We start from the raw sequence: 15,817 nt of genomic DNA, 5'->3' as shown, positions 1-15,817 counted from the left end.
ACCCTGCTTGACAGGTCATATTCTCCTCTGTCCATTAAATTTGTTCACCAGTTTAATGTTGAAGGCATTCCCAACAATTTATTCAAATTCCTTATTTATCATAGAAGTCTGCTACATTCCTATTTGATAAGAAAACAGCTATTCTGTGTTAAACTTCAGAACCCTAGCTATATCTTTTTCATACTACTTTAATTTTTAGTAAAAACCTCTCTCTTACAGTCACACACTGTGATGCTACTTACACAGATAGTACTAGCACATACATTGCTAAGGCTTTTTCATTTGGTATTCACAACAGTGATTCAATTTAGCTAGCTAGATTTTCTTCCTTTACAAATGACCAGTGCCACACAGAATCTAACAGCTGTCCTGTATCTGCTTTCCCTAGCATGGCTTTGAAACAGAAAAATGAAATAAGCTAAATCCAAATAATAATAAAAGTTACCTTCCAAACATGCCCAGGCTGTGATCTTGTATTTGAATCTGCAAGGACAGACTTCCTGCCCTCCTGCAAGGCCTCGGTGACTTCAGTGGAGCTCCACTGCACAGATTCAATTGTAAGATTAGGGCCTGAATAGCCTTCACACCCCAAAAACATTTGCCTTATCCAATCATGGTTCTTATATGGCACCCATTGCTATAGTACCCGAGATTTAAAACAATGGATGCCATGAATGGAAATTAAAACAGGTACAATAATCTCTCCTCACTGGCATTTAAAAATTGCTTCCATTTGTGCTTTGAAATATGCTTTCCACCAAATCTCCCTGTTCTGACAATCACTGTGCATTGTGCAGTAGATTGGTCACAGATTTCTTTGTTCTACACCCAGATAAAATTGGAAGTGACATGTTACTTCCATCTCAGGCCAGACATCAAGCAGCGGCAGGTCCCCACTTATAGTTTATTTAAAACCATAGCTGGCTCTTTAGGGATCAAAGGGAATGGGTTGAGGGAGGGGGGATGCTACTCAGGGGAAGACTGGGAACAAAATTGCCCAATTTAGTTGTAGTCCTGTTTGACTGCTTAATGTTGGGTTCTTAAATTGCTGAAATGTAACATGGCATGGAAATTAAGGAAAACATAAGACACTGAATGGTGGCCTACGCAGCCATTTTACCTTAGGAAAAAATAGTATTGGAGTGTTCTACAGCAATGATCCAAAACACAACGGACAGATTTTCAGCTGGTGTAAATCAGTATCATTCCACTGAAGTCCATGACACTTTAGTGCTTGAGGCGCCTTTCAAAATCCCAGGCTAAGTGCTAGGCAATCTGTGGATGAAAACCATTGTGGAAGTACAAAGTATGCAGTCAGCATCAGAGCTTTGGTATGTTTGGAAAGGGAAGATCATTTTTATCATTATTTGGCTTCTGTTTCAAAACCACACTAGGTAAAACAGAAATGGGACTGCATGTATAGACTGGAAAATAAACACCGAACCCTCTTGTAACTCGCTAAGGGAAGCTCTTTTGAAAAGTTGGCCCTATGCGTTTCTTCTGATTGGTAAACCTGTATTAAAATGGGTTGGAAATGGTTTCTTTCTTACAGTGGACCCCCCAAGCTGCCAACGTCACATGTGGATTTACTCCCCCTTATTCACCTATCTAGCTGGCCAACACTTCATACAAAAATTATTTTCAAGAACAGCAAAGAATCCATTTGTGCTGAAAAGTGCTTCTTATCTTGGAAACTCTCAAAGTACTGGGCTAAGCAAAATTTGATAAAGGGGCCTAATCAGAGTTGTGAACATACATAGCAATAACAGACTGGATGGTGACAATGATTAAAGAAACTGAGACTTACTACGCTTAAGCAGGAATTTGAGTGGTTTTATTTTTCGTATAATTGTTTCAGCAGGTTGTTCAGTATAAAACCGCAGAATAAACACTATTACAAGCTACTGATGTCATGCTTATAAATTCAGTTTTAGTCTTCTCTCTCTCTCTCACACACACACAAAATCAGACTACAGTGTACTATGTACACAATACTGTCATATCAAATGGATTTACATGTAAGTATTTGTGTAGTCCATTTTTAATACTGTTTTTTGTTTTGCTGCTCCTGAGCCTTATTTTGTCTACTAGTCCCTTTTGTACTACTGCCTGTCAGGACCTTCTCTCTCCTGTTGTTTAGATTGTTCTCCTGTGCTGTTATTCAAAATCCACCTCTCCCCTACTCCTCTTTTCTCTGGCCTTTAAGAACTTTTTCTCCTCTTTCATCATCCTTCCTTACCATCTTGTTAAATATTTTGATTCATTCAAATGAGACATAAAACCAAGGTCCCAATTGCTTGTCATTATTGAAAACCCTTTGGCAATTTCTCTAAGATTAACAGTTATCCCAATGCCTTGCCTCTTTCAGTTCCCATTCTAATTTCAACTGTATATAACCTTCTTTTCCCCACCTCTCCTAGGGTTGCCAACTTTCTGATTGCAGAAAACCAAACACCCTTGTCCCGCCCACCTTCCTGAGGCCTTGCCTCTGTCCCAGCCCTGCTCACTTGCTCATTTTCATTGGGCTGAGGCAGAGGGTTGGGGTGCGGATGGGGCTGAGAGCTCTGGCTGGGGGCCTGGGCTCTGGGGTGGAGCCGGGGATGAGGGATTTGCGGTGCAGGAGGGGGTTCGTAGTGTGGGAGGGGGCTTAGGGTGGGGGTAAGGGGTTGTTGTATAGGAGGGGGTGAGGGCTCTGGCTGGGGGTGCAGGCTCTGGGGTGGGGCCAGGGATGAGGGGGTGGGGTGCAGGAGGGAGCTCTGGGCTGGGGGGTTGGGGCCAAGGGTTTGGAGTGTGGGAGGTGGCTCAGGGCTGTGGCACCAGGTTGAGGCGTGGGAGGTGTTTCGGGTGAGGGCTTCAGGCGCTGCTTACCTCAAAGCGGCTCCCGGAAGTGGCTGGCATATTCCTCGGCTCCTACTGGTCACGGTTCCTGGCCAATGGGAGCTGCGGAGCCAACGCTTGGGGTAGGGGCAGTGCCCAGAGCCCCCCTGGCAGCACCTGTGCCTAGGAGCCGGAAGAAGATACCGGCCGCTTCCAGGATCCACATGGAGCCGGGTGCTGCGGCCAATTGGACATTCAGCAACCTGGTCAGCTATGCTAGTGTTTCTTTTTGAGCAGACATTCTGGTTGAAAATCGGACGTCTGGTAACCCTACCCTCTGCTAACATTTTGGGTACTGCTGCTATGTGCTTTTGTCTTCCGCCCCTGAGATGCCTGCACACTTTCCTAATTCTGTGAGGTGCTGTGTACCTTCAGTTCCCACTGACTTTAGCTAGAGTTGAGGGCACTCAGTATCGCACGCTGGAATCTAATACACCAATCGGCAGTAAAAAGACAAAGTCAACCTTTTATTTCCTTTCTTTTCCGTGCCCAGTTCCCTACTTTTCTCAACTCTCTGAGCAGGCCAACAGACCTTCAAACTGAAGGCTCTGACGTTTGACCTTCCCTACGCTCACCTATTACACCAAAAATTCATCACATTAATCTTTTCCTCCCAAAAGGCATAGCGTTACCAGGGCTGCTTTATAACTGTAGCACAAAGAGCATGGTGGATATTCCTTTTGACTCTCTCACTAACACCTTCACTTGACTTTTCTTCTAAGTGCCAGTCTCCATTTCCTGCAGTCCTGGGTGCTGTACTTTTAATTCCTGTTGGGGGATTTTTCTCCCTCATGCAGACATTTCCCTAACCAGCAGAATAACATGAGGCTGGCGGCCATGCAGTAAGGGTGTAAGATAGAAGAGAGGGCTGTTAAAACTGCATGTCCCTCCAAAAGCAAGTACAGAAAACATAACAACACTCAGCGGTGACTCCAGGCACCAGCGCTCCAAGCGCGTGTCTGGGGCAGAAAGCTGCGGGGGGCAGCCTGCCAGTCCCTGCAAGGGCGGCAGTCAGACAGCCTTTGGCGGCTTGCCTGCAGGAGGTCCGCCGGTCCTGCAGATTCGGTGGCAATTTGGCGGCAGGTACACTGAAGCTGCGGAATCAGTGGACTTCTCGCAGGCAATCCGCTGAATCTGGGGCCCGGGGACCTCCCGCAGGCAAGTCGCCGAAGGTAGCCTGCCTGCCGTGCTTGGGGCGGCAAATAAGGCTAGAGCCACCCCCGACAACACTGAAGGGTGAAGGAAAAACATGAAAGGTATCATAAGGTACCACGTCAATATCTGTATCTTTCAAAGATGATTTGAAATGTTTTAGCCCCCTTGCCAATGATAAGGACATCACAGAGACGTATTTTGTCCTCTATAGCAGTGTCCTTTAAAGGCCCTTGTCTAGTTAAGTTACTCCAAAATAGGTCACTGAATTTTAAAAAAAGCAAAACAAACCCAGCTAGAAGTAATACACAGAAAGGTTATACCAGTAAAATGGATCATTTTGGAGAGGAAAGATGTCCTTGTGATTAAGACACTGGACAACAGCTTAGGAGATCTGAGTTCAGTTCCCACTCTGGCACAGACTTCCTTTGTAACCTTGGGTCGCTCTGTTCCTCATCTGTAAAATGCATTCTTTCATTTTCCCTCCCGTAGTATTATCTGAGGGGTGAGCTCCTTGGGTGTAGGAACCGTCTCGTACCATATGTAAGCTCAGCACCTAGCACAATGGTGCCCCTATCTTGGTTGCAGGCCCCAGACACTGTTATAATCATCACTTTTTAGATTACTATTTTGAGGCTGAACCTGCGTCAGCAGTTCAGGAGTTGGCAACTCTAATTTATGTATTCGATTACATCTATAATTTGCTTTTTAACCTCAAAACCATGACCTCTGCATTGGTTATGCTGTTCTGGAGAACTCTCTTGTCAGTATGACACTACAGTTCATTTGTCACAGCAGGCCATATTATGACACAGACTGCACCATGACTGCCACTTTTTCTACCACAGAAATCCCACATAATGCTGCTTCATTGAGATATTTGAATGTCATTGTATCAACTATGATGTTGCAGCTGCACAGCATAATGTAATGTCCATATGTATTGACATGTCTTTATATGAAAATGGAGGGTCACCGTATTGTGAGGCCTGAAATAAACGTGGGGACTGTTTAACTGTCTTGCAGAGGAGGCCTCCAGGTTGCTGAACATACCTTTAAAGATTAGACTGACCCATGATTTTGGAGGTGGGTGGTGACTAATGACTGCATAATTCTTTATTATTGTGGTCAACTTGCTACTGCAGTAATGATACCTATTGAGGCATGGACTGACTTTATACTTGCACTGTTTTTTTTTTCCCCTTAATAGTGTTAGCCCTGTCTTAGAGCTATGTAAATAGCTGACATTTCAGTTCACTGGCCAAACCAAACCAGAAAAAAAAATGGTTTCAGATCAAACGAAATGTTTTGTTTGACCCAAAATAAAACATTTAATTTAATCTGAATTTTTTAACCATTTCTTAAAATATAAAATAGAAGTAAAATTCAAAACAAAACACCATTTTAAACTGAAAAATCAAAATGTTTCATGTCAAAAATGTCAAAATGATGTTTCAGTTATATTTTGTGAATTGTTTGGTTTGGTGGTATTCCAACCACAACAATTCAGCTAACTTGTAAAATGTTTCAGTCAACCTGAAACTGCATCTTTTTTGGTGAAAAAAAAATTTCGGCCAAAAAATTTCATCCAGTTTTACCCTGGTATTATTGGAGATCTACTCCATTTGTTTAGAGTTCACCTTTGCATCCACTATTGGTAAATAATTGCTGTGATAAACCCTATAACATAAAACCCACTCCCCAACCCTTAAATGCATCTCATCACATCCCTCCCTCCTTTAGCAAACATCTTTAGAACTATTTCTCCTCAAACGGTGGTTTCTAGAACTGTTTGCCCAGATTTATTGGTCCAGATCCTCAGCTGACGTAAATCGACATAGCTCCATTGAAGCCACTGTTCCATTGAGAAACTGCTTCTGGGTTTCAGACTTTAATGCAAGATCACTCTACCCTCCCCAAGCTACTGTTTATATCTGAACCATAATCTTCCACTCCAGGCTCCCTCTCCACTTTTAAAAACTGGATCCTCTGATTTGTTATTGGATTTCAAAGGATAATAATTGATCAGATCTTTATTGTGTTGTATTTGGTTTTGTTCTGTACAGACACTGAATGCTTTGACAGGGGTGGTACATATAATAATTAATAGTAAAAATTTCTCTAAGAAAACTGTGACAGAAAACAAGCAATTGTAATCGTTTTCATCCCTTGTTCAATCTTTACCTAGCAGCCACAAGGTGGCAGTGGATCAGGCTCCGAATGCCATAAAGCACTGCATTAGTGAGATGACAAGTGAGTGACCTATCAACAAAGCATATGCATGTGAACAGTAACAACAGAACTATTTACACTAACATAAGCCATCCCCCTGCCACAACTCACTGCTTTTACCTCACCCTTTCATCTTCAATGCCTTTTCGTAATCCACAACAGCACTGACAGATCCATTTCATGCTATGATATTTTGATCAAAATGGCTGGTTATATTAGCAACTGGCACCTCCTCCCCTTCCAAATAATAGGAAAAGAGCTTCTGGGGGAAGTCAATGGTCTGTTTTAATTAGTCCAGTTACTTCTTCCGATGTGGGAGAGCTGTGGTCCACAGGACATGACATTTAACGTGTCACTCTGTGGTGTTACATTAAAATGTGCGTCCACACAGTTGGGAACATGAACTCAAGAAAATAAAATCCTCCCCCTATATTCAATTCCTTTAAGAGTTAACTGCTTTCCTGGCCAGGAGGGCAAATCCTACTAGTACATATATATAATAGCATTAATTGGTAACACTACAAAGGACTCACTTCTGTATGAGTCCAGGACTCATTTATTTTTGTATATGTTATTGATGGCCCATTCAGCCATGGGCTTGACATCAGACTGCACATGCTCCGAGCTTGCTCTAAAGCACATTTTTATTTCAAAATGAATTGCCTGGTTCTAAATTACCAGTGAGACTTTCAAAGAGTAAAAACGTTGGTGGCTATGGTTAACGGCCATAGGCCATCCATGGTAAGTATAAAACAGACAGGGTCTTGATTGTAAGAGTAATTTACTGTGCACTGAAAAACTAAATCACAATTTCCTCTTGACTAGTTGTGGATGCAATCAAGTAAGAAAGGAAGTGGAGCATTTCCATGAGGCCCTCTTTTCTTCTCATTTGCGAGACATTAGTTTCCTTCCTCTTATCAGCATTTGACATTTGGAATTCATATACCATTGAGAAATTGCTTCTGCGTTTCAGATTTAAAACAAGGTCAACGGTGTTCAGAAGTAATTCTAGCTTTTTTTAAGGTGAAAGCATGTGGCATATCTGATTTAGAAGAAATCCAGCAAATAATCATGAAGGAAAGTCATCAACTAAAAATCTAATCTGCATATTATTCATAAACTAAGCAAGGTCCTCTAGCTGTCACTCCATAAAGAAAAGCAAAGAGAAGACAAGTTTTCTCCAAAATGTACACTCCGTAGGCCAGATCTTCAGCTTGTGTCGTTGAGACAAGGAAGACAAGGCAACTGCGGAGAAGCTAAATGAATTCTCTGCAATGGTCTTCACTGCAGAGGATATAAAGAGATTCCCACACCTGAGCCATTCTTTTTAGGTGACAAATCTGAGGAACTGTCCCAGGTGGAGGTGTCAGTAGAGGAGGCTTTAGAACAAATTGATAATTTGAACAGTACTAAGTCCCCAAGACCAGATGGTATTCATGGTATGGAGTTCTGAAGGGACTCAAATATGAAATTGCAAAACTACTAACTGTGGTATGTAACCTATCGCTTAAAGCAGCAACCATACCAGATAACTGGTGGCTAGCTAATATGATGCTGACTTTTTTTAAAGGCTCCAGGGGCAATTCAAGCAATTATAGGCTGGTAAGCCTAACTTCAGTACCAGGCAAATTGGTTGAAACTATAATAAAAAAAACAAACAAACCTGAATTACCCAACACATGTTTTGGGCCCTGCAGAGGCCTCTGTAGAGTTGTCATTACATCAGGTTTGATACGAAGTTGTGGCTCTATAGAACCACAGTTATACCAACTCTATTGTACAGAAGTGAAATGTGGGTTCTGAGGAAGATTAAAGAATACTGCATTGACTTTTTATTCTCATCTTTGTCGGACAAGATCAGAAATGAGGATATTCAAAGTCAAACCTAGTATCCATCCCCATCAGCACTGGTTTGGTTTCAGCAACTTTCTCAGTATGGTCTTATTATTAGAATGGAAGACCAACGACTTCGGAAACATGTGTACCAACGAATGCCAGTAGATGGCTGATGATCATGTGGACGTCAAGAGCTTCGGTAGCATAAAATTGCCAAAGATGGACATCAACTGAATATACAACCAGACCATCTTAAACACCTTGCCAGAAATTGATCCATGTGGCACTCAATTTGCAAGGAAGACAAGTCCCTTTGGAATTTGTCAGGATGATCTCAGATTGGATGGGTTCACATAAAGTAGGAAACATCTCCAGCCTTTTTGTCTGTTTTTAAAACTGAACCAATATCATTTGAGGTCTTGATATTGGATACCTTTGCATTTCATAGTTCTGACCCAACGTGACAAAATACCATGAAATGACGGTTGTCACAAATTTGCTACCCAGAATCTGAAGTACCAGAAATTTCATGAGAATGGGCTTTCTTGGGAATTTCCATTTCAGTTATGTAGAATCAAGAGGTTCATGTACTGTAGCTGGGCTTTACATAAGAATCCAAACCAAGGCCCAGGTACAACAGTTTTCCCCATTACTACTAGTGAGGAGGTCAGACCAGCTGATCATGATGGGCCCTGGTAGCCTTAAAATCTATGAATGAATCTAGTAAATGCATTATTCTTAACTTCCTCTTGTGAACTGGAGTGATTGTTTTTAAATTTGAATCAAAACTTGATTTCAGTGCCCTAAGCCTTAGTGTGTATGTTTCTCGGAGAACTAAAACATTTCAGATCTGAAGCTTGAGCAATGGTTACCACTACTTACATACTGCAATCCCAGACACAGTGCAGACCCCAGGATCGCTGAACAGCTGCAACTGTGTGACCACTAACTGCTTGCCATGAAGATCATAAAGGGTCAAGATTGTGACCCATGCTGCATGTTCACTTACTTCCCTACACCACCATGATTAGCTACACAGTAGTGAAGCAGCCTGCACAGATGCCTTTACATCCTCTGCATCCTGTGCACATGGCCAGGAATAGGCAGAGCCTTTGGCTTACTGAATCACACTCTGCTTGCTAATCTACTCGGGATGCTGCCCCCTACACACAGTCCAATTGAACCCCAAAGATCTCAGTATTTCTTACTGAATTGCCACAAACAAAATAAAAACCAAGTATCTTGGCAGGGGGTTAAACACTAGATGACCCTTGTGGTCCCTTCTAACCCTACGATTCTAGCAAAGAAACAAAAACAAACGAACAAAAACACAACAACAAGAAGAAGAACCAACAACCTTACAGCTCGAACAGCATCTTGATACTGAGCACCTTAAATTGGGGAATAGGAAAATCCCAACCCAAATCTTGCCACTAAGTCCTATCTCAATAAAGGGCCCAAAGCTGAGCACTCTCACTTTGGGGTGAAATGGCATTCTAACTTCAGACCTAAACCCAGAACCAAATTTTGCAGCCCATCTCCTTAGGGAGGTAATTATTCAGCCCCTCATTTATGAAGGAGAGTACTGAAATCAGTGACAGGGACTGTTAATCAGTTGCTGGCCTGCTTTAAATACTGGTTTAACCATCAACAATGCTGCTGTTTAATATTTAAACAAAATGTTTAGTGCTTACTGGATAAGGTTCATTTGTTAATTGCTTAAACAGAACAGAAACAGGAACAGCTTTGCAGTTCGGGCTCCCGCACACCACAGAACCAGCATCACAAATGCTGCCCACTTGTCAGCAAGTTGCAGGATATTATTCAGGTGGATCAGATACGTCAATTCTAATAATAAAACGATTTCATTTTAATAGCCTTTCATTTGCAATTGACTGCCAGCAGCTCCAAGAGGTCTCGGATCTATGCTTTCAGTGCTATGGTTTGTAGAAGACAAAATACCCAACCTACACCAAGGTTTAGACAAGACAAAAGATCTCCCGCATAACGATAGATCATTACCCAACATTTACGTGGAGTGGCCCCAGGCTTCTTTTAATTAAAAGTGTATTTGGAAAACCATTTTATTCTGTAATACATTACAGTCAACGGGACTTGCCACATACTTAGAGTGAAGAATGTGTTCCGGGCTTTGGTGGACCAGAGTCAGAGTGCTGTGCACCTTGCAGTATTGTGTCCCATACTAATGACAAGGGCCTGATCCCAGTCCCAGTGAAGTAAATGGAAAGGTTTTCAGTGAAATAATGAGTTGGATAAGCCCCTCAGAAAGAGAGTGGGGTTAAGATACACATGGGGATAAAACTGTGCCCTCAGAATAAAGAAAAGTAGGGGCCAGAGGATCCTGTCTGGAGTTGCCCTTTGATTTGCACTCCTCATGGTAAGAGTTCTCTTGGGCCCCCTGAGCAATGTTTGAGTCAAGATTTGGCCTTTCGCACTCACTTCCCTAGACTGTAAATTCTTTGGTAGAGGGAATGTGCTGTCTTACAGGTTTGTGGGCCCTGCAGTAATACAAATAAATAAGATAACAAGAGGGGTTAACTTGTGCCATTAAGACACAACCATGCGTTGGGGGTAGTACAGAGTGGAACCATCCCGGGGGACTGCCAATGGGATTTTACACCTGGAAGGCTGAATTCCTTCTTGAGCCACCAATAGCAGAAAGAGCACACCTGCTGCTACGCCTCCACAGGTTGCTGTGTACTCTGCGCTGCACATGCAGCTAGCTCCACTGGCAAATGCGTATGGAGTACCTCAGGGAGTACAGGGTCTGCAATTGTGCCCTGCTGCTGAACAGGGGTGTAAGTGATAGAAGGCTTCAATCTTGCACCCTGCTTCTCCTCCATGCACACCAATGGAGCAATAGGGTGCAATCTGGCCCTTTCTTCTTATTAACAATGTCCTGCCACTGGACCCAGTGGTATCATAACTGAGTCAATAGTGTCTCTACTGAACGAGTACAATACCAACTTCTTACCCCTATTGACAAACACTAACAACCAGAATAGCTTGGCAATAGCAGAACAATGCTAATGCAACTAGCATACTTGTATTTTTGATGGACCACATAACAGCTAAGCCAAGAAAAGCAATGGAATTCAGAGCTTGGCGTTTACCCTTGATTAAGTATTGCAAGAGGTCTCATCAGAGCATGAAATGGTTAGTAACATATTTGCTTTATTACTTAGTCATAATGTCAAGGGGTCACGCTGGAGTAGTAGCTAACCAGTAAATTCTGAATTTCCTTGCAGTGGCTGGTATGGGCCAGACAGGGGGATATTGTAATATTAGTTTTGCTTGCTAATTTCACAGGTCCAGATTCTGAAACCCTTACTTATATTGGTTAGTACTGTACTCAGGATAGTCCCACCAATTTCACCACTGAGGTGATTTCTGTGGGGCTACCTGAATAAGGGCTTGTCCATACACAGAGCTGCACTGATTTAACTGTATGTGCATGTCTACTTCGGTTTGACAGTGTTTTCATTCAGTTTAGCTTAAACCAATTCCTAAGTAAATTAAGCTAAATCAAAATAAGATTTGCTTAATCAGAAATAAGCATATCCAAAGAGTTTGCGTCAGTTTAATTAAATCAGTTTAAAATTGCATCTTTAGTTTAACCAGTGCCAATTTCCCATGTAAGCATGGTCTCAAAATTGTTTTAGGCGAAACCAAAATAAGTCACTTTTAAACCAAAATAAAAGTGTCCTCACATAGCTTTGTACTAGTTCTTAGTAAATTGTTTTAAAACGGATTTAAGTTAAACTGGTTTATCTTTCTTGTGAAGACAAGGCCTAAGGGTGGTAGAATCTGGCTCCTTCTTTTTTATATATATAGCGTATGAAATACACTATTGCTGTTTTCACTTCTAGAAACAGCAACTGAGCATATAAACTATTCTCACAAGATGAATCAGTTAACAATATCTGGAACAAAACACATCGCTTACTTGAGGCAGAAAACCAAGTGATCACACATCAGTAGCTTTATAAAACTAAGTCTTTATAAAACTAAGTCTGTAGAAACTTTTTTTTTTTTTAAATTATTAGGGGACTGATTTACCTGGCTCAGAAGCTCTGAAAATATCTGTAAAATGTTTATAAACAACTCTCCTCATGTATATTATGCCTGGAAGATTATTCTTCACAGGCTTTCATCTGTGTCAGCTAAGTATGGTTTTCATAAAACAGTCCAGGGGCATTTCTGTAGGGACTGCAGTAATATAGCTTGCAGTGCTTCTTCCACTGATTGGTGTCACTCTGTAGCAACAGTCACTGCTCAGTGTCTTGCTAGGGGAGGAGCTAAAGTGTGGGGGAATTGTGTTGAATGTGTCAGAAGACACAGGTAGGACAATATAAGGATAGGGAATTAAGACAGTAACACTTTGATACTTGGCATGTCAATCGACACTCAGGGCTTTCACTTGCAGTAGTTTAAGGCTGTCAACCTCTGCCACTGTGTTAAGTGATATGTTATTGACCCCCCTTTAATCCTTTTAGCACCTGCACACTAGTAACAGTCTTTCCATCCCTCTCTCTCACCCTCCCACCACCAGTTTACATATCAGTGTAGTCTTTATCAGACAGTGGTAGATTTGACACTAATGAATTTTAACAACAAAACAAAACAAAATCCAACCCCACAGACCCCTCTAGTTGTGGAGAAACAAAGCTGAAAGAGCCAATTGCCAAGCATAACAAATCAAGCCCCTCTCTTCCCCCTTTTCTATCCCTCCCTCCAGCTCCTCTCCCTCCAAGCAGTAGATGGATCTCCCTTATTAAACTGATCATGCATCTGCTGCAAAAATGTGTGACTGAATCAGTGTTTTGCCTGGGGTCTTTTTAATTTTTGATTTCGTTTGACAACAAATAATCCTGTCCAGTCTGCACTTTTGCAATGATTAAGAAATAGAGCTGGTTCTCCACGGCAGCAGAAACTTAAATCAAAAAACCAATACAACCTGATTCCACAGATTATATCACTGCAGTGATTAGATGATACCAGTGTAGTCATAAACAAGGATAATAATTAAAGACTTGTCTGATGATTTACCAGGAGGGAGATAAAAAATAAAAGCATGAACTGTGTGCAAAATTACTAACATTCATCCATTAACAGATCACTCAGTATTAATAGTCACATGCTGGGAATGGGCAAAAGAGAAGCAGAGAACCACCAAACTCATTCCATACCTGGTGGCCAGTGACAGACTAATTATGCTGCAAGTTTTCAGAGAGCTCCTTTGTATTCTTTAATCCTCCCTAGTAGCTGACAGCGAAGGGCTGTTAGTGTTTAATGAATGCACTGTTCAGACAAAACTCTGTGCTATGTGCAAACAAAAATCAAATCATAACATGAAATCCCAAAAGAACTCTTGCCAGCATTCACAGAGCAAGGACAAAAGTTGAAAAGTTCTGGCACTTTAAATCAAGTTTGACAGGAACTACCTGTTGCTGAAACTTTACTGCATTCCTTGGCTCTTAAAATGGAAAACAGGAGCAACTTTACAGAGAAGCATTCTTTTATTTGGGAAACCAAACTTTTCTATATAGGAGACCGAGGGAAGACCCTTCCCTCACCAAAAAGCTACAGTAGGAAATCCTCTCTACAAATTAAAAACAAAAATACCTGCATTCTTCAGCACACAGCAGCCCAGAGCCATGGTTGAACACTCTGTTGTGTTTTTCAAGAAAGTATCCCAATGCCCAACAGGCTTCTTTGCTTTTATCCATAGTATTTAGTGAGTCCCAGTGCTATGTGAAAGCTGACCTGCTTAAGTAAGGGGGGAGCAGAGGGTCAGGAAGAATAATCTTCTGGGAACACGGATGGCACAGAATTTGACTGAACATCTGTACATCCTCCAGACTCCCCTTCTAGACATGCAGATGGTTTAGCCCAAGTACTTGGTCCTTCTAATCTCTTCACGGTCCAGCAGAATGGCAAATCAGAGTAGTGAACAGTAATCCCACTGCTTTTATTCCATCACATGAGAGATTTAACACTTTCCTGCCCTTAAAGAATCTTTGGACTCTGCTCATTCAGTTAGTGCTGTGGTCTAACAGCAAAGAGATCTGAACACAATCCTTTAACAGTCAGGAGATGTGGGAATGTATAAAAATGAACTGAGGCAGTAGAGTGACCAGAAGGAAAAATTAAAATGTTGCATCACTATATGAAGAAAATAGATGTTGATATAATCAGCCCTGGCTATACATTGTCACACACTGTATCCAATTCTATCCTGAGCACAGCTGTCTAAGAACTATCTGGTAAGGGGGCGATTATAAAACATTTAGCAGATTCTGCTTCCAGTCACTGGAATTACGTTGGATTTACATTGATGTAACACTGAGCAGAACCTTACCCTACATTATGAATCAAATTTGTATTGCAATTTCCAGCTCTAAAAATTGCAATAAAAGAGAACAAATTTCAAATGCCCTCTCAATGCAATGCCTTCCACAATAGGTCTCTTAGGACAGTAATCAACTGAGCATTCTAAAACGCTGTACATTTTATCATCATCCATATCTGTGATGCTGTACTATGCTACAGCAAGGAAAAAGAGTGATTGTGTCAAGCTAAATTAACAGGTAAGACAATTGAGACACACAATCCACTAGCCGAATAAGTGAACTATCCCATCACAAAATGGTACCTATTGTTTTATTATTATTATTGTGCTGTACAGACACATGGAAGCATTCCCACACAGCTTTACATTTTTGTTTGTGTGCTGGCTTGTTCCCCTCTTTTAAAATTATGTTGTAATAAAAGAATCATAACTGTTTTTTAGGATTCAACTCTCATTATCTTTGATGCCAATAACTGGATTATGATGGGCATAATCCTAAAAAGAAAAAAGGGCGGGGAAAGGGATTTAAGAAGAGATTTTAAAATGTATAATAATAATATGACAAGAATTTTTCTTCCTCTCCTTCTTGGAGAATTAGAAAGTAACTGCTTAATGCTTGAGTTCCTATTGCTAGGCTACCCACCTCAGTGATTATAAGCAAAAGCTGAACGGTGCAACTTGAGTTCAGATGAGGAACTGAAGCATAGCAGAGGCTCTTTGATGCATTAAGACAGCCCAAGTCAACAGAAGGTCTGGCTGTAATAGAAGCAACAGCCTTGGAGAACATGACCTAGATAGAAACTTCAGCCTTCCAAACATCAATAAGTGGAATCAGCGGCTTATACAGCCACGGACATTTCCTAAAATACTTATAATTGCCATACTCACAGACTGTTCTCCCCCTCCCTTCATGTGTAAGCCCTGGCAATGCTTTGGGTGGGGGGGGGAAATGAAAGAGGAAAAGCGACAGAGAGAGAGGCAGACTGTACCTTTTAATGAGGCTTTATTAAGGCCTGAATTAAAAATGATTGTTTTCTTTAAAACAAAATGGACTCATATCATCTTTCCTGATCCTTAGTCAACAATGTTTCCTTCCAGGGCCAGCAATTTCCCCATAAAAATAATCTCACAAATGAAAGGAAAAGGTGCTTTACATTTTATTTTCTCTAGGAAGTAATAATAATTTTAAAAGGGTTGAAATAGCTCCAACCCTGTTTTTCCCTCAAAATGACCCCAAACGGCAAAGGGAAAATATTTGCTCTCAGTGCTTGAGCAAACCACAATGAATTAAGGTTTTGTTGTTAGTGGCAAAGCTGCTATTTATCTGCAGAGAATCAAACCAGATGT

At 41.4% G+C, this 15,817-nt stretch overlaps 1 protein-coding gene across 4 annotated transcripts in view; it reads right to left on the bottom strand.

Annotated features, from left to right (window-relative positions):
- NHS (NHS actin remodeling regulator) overlaps positions 1-15,817 on the bottom strand; it is a 358,314-nt gene that overhangs the window by 87,397 nt on the left and 255,100 nt on the right. The window contains exon 1 of one of the 4 annotated variants that reach the window (XM_030573985.1): positions 13,744-13,807. The exons of the other annotated variants lie outside the window; for them this stretch is intronic. Coding sequence (XP_030429845.1) covers positions 13,744-13,777 — 34 coding nt within the window. The 5' untranslated portion in view covers positions 13,778-13,807. Of the gene's footprint in view, positions 1-13,743; positions 13,808-15,817 lie in introns of those variants that run through there. 4 annotated transcript variants of the gene reach the window in all.

The sequence above is a fragment of the Gopherus evgoodei genome, chromosome 1 (genome assembly GCF_007399415.2).
Source record: "Gopherus evgoodei ecotype Sinaloan lineage chromosome 1, rGopEvg1_v1.p, whole genome shotgun sequence".
NCBI lineage: Eukaryota > Metazoa > Chordata > Testudines > Testudinidae > Gopherus > Gopherus evgoodei.
This window is presented reverse-complemented; position numbering and strand designations above follow the sequence as displayed.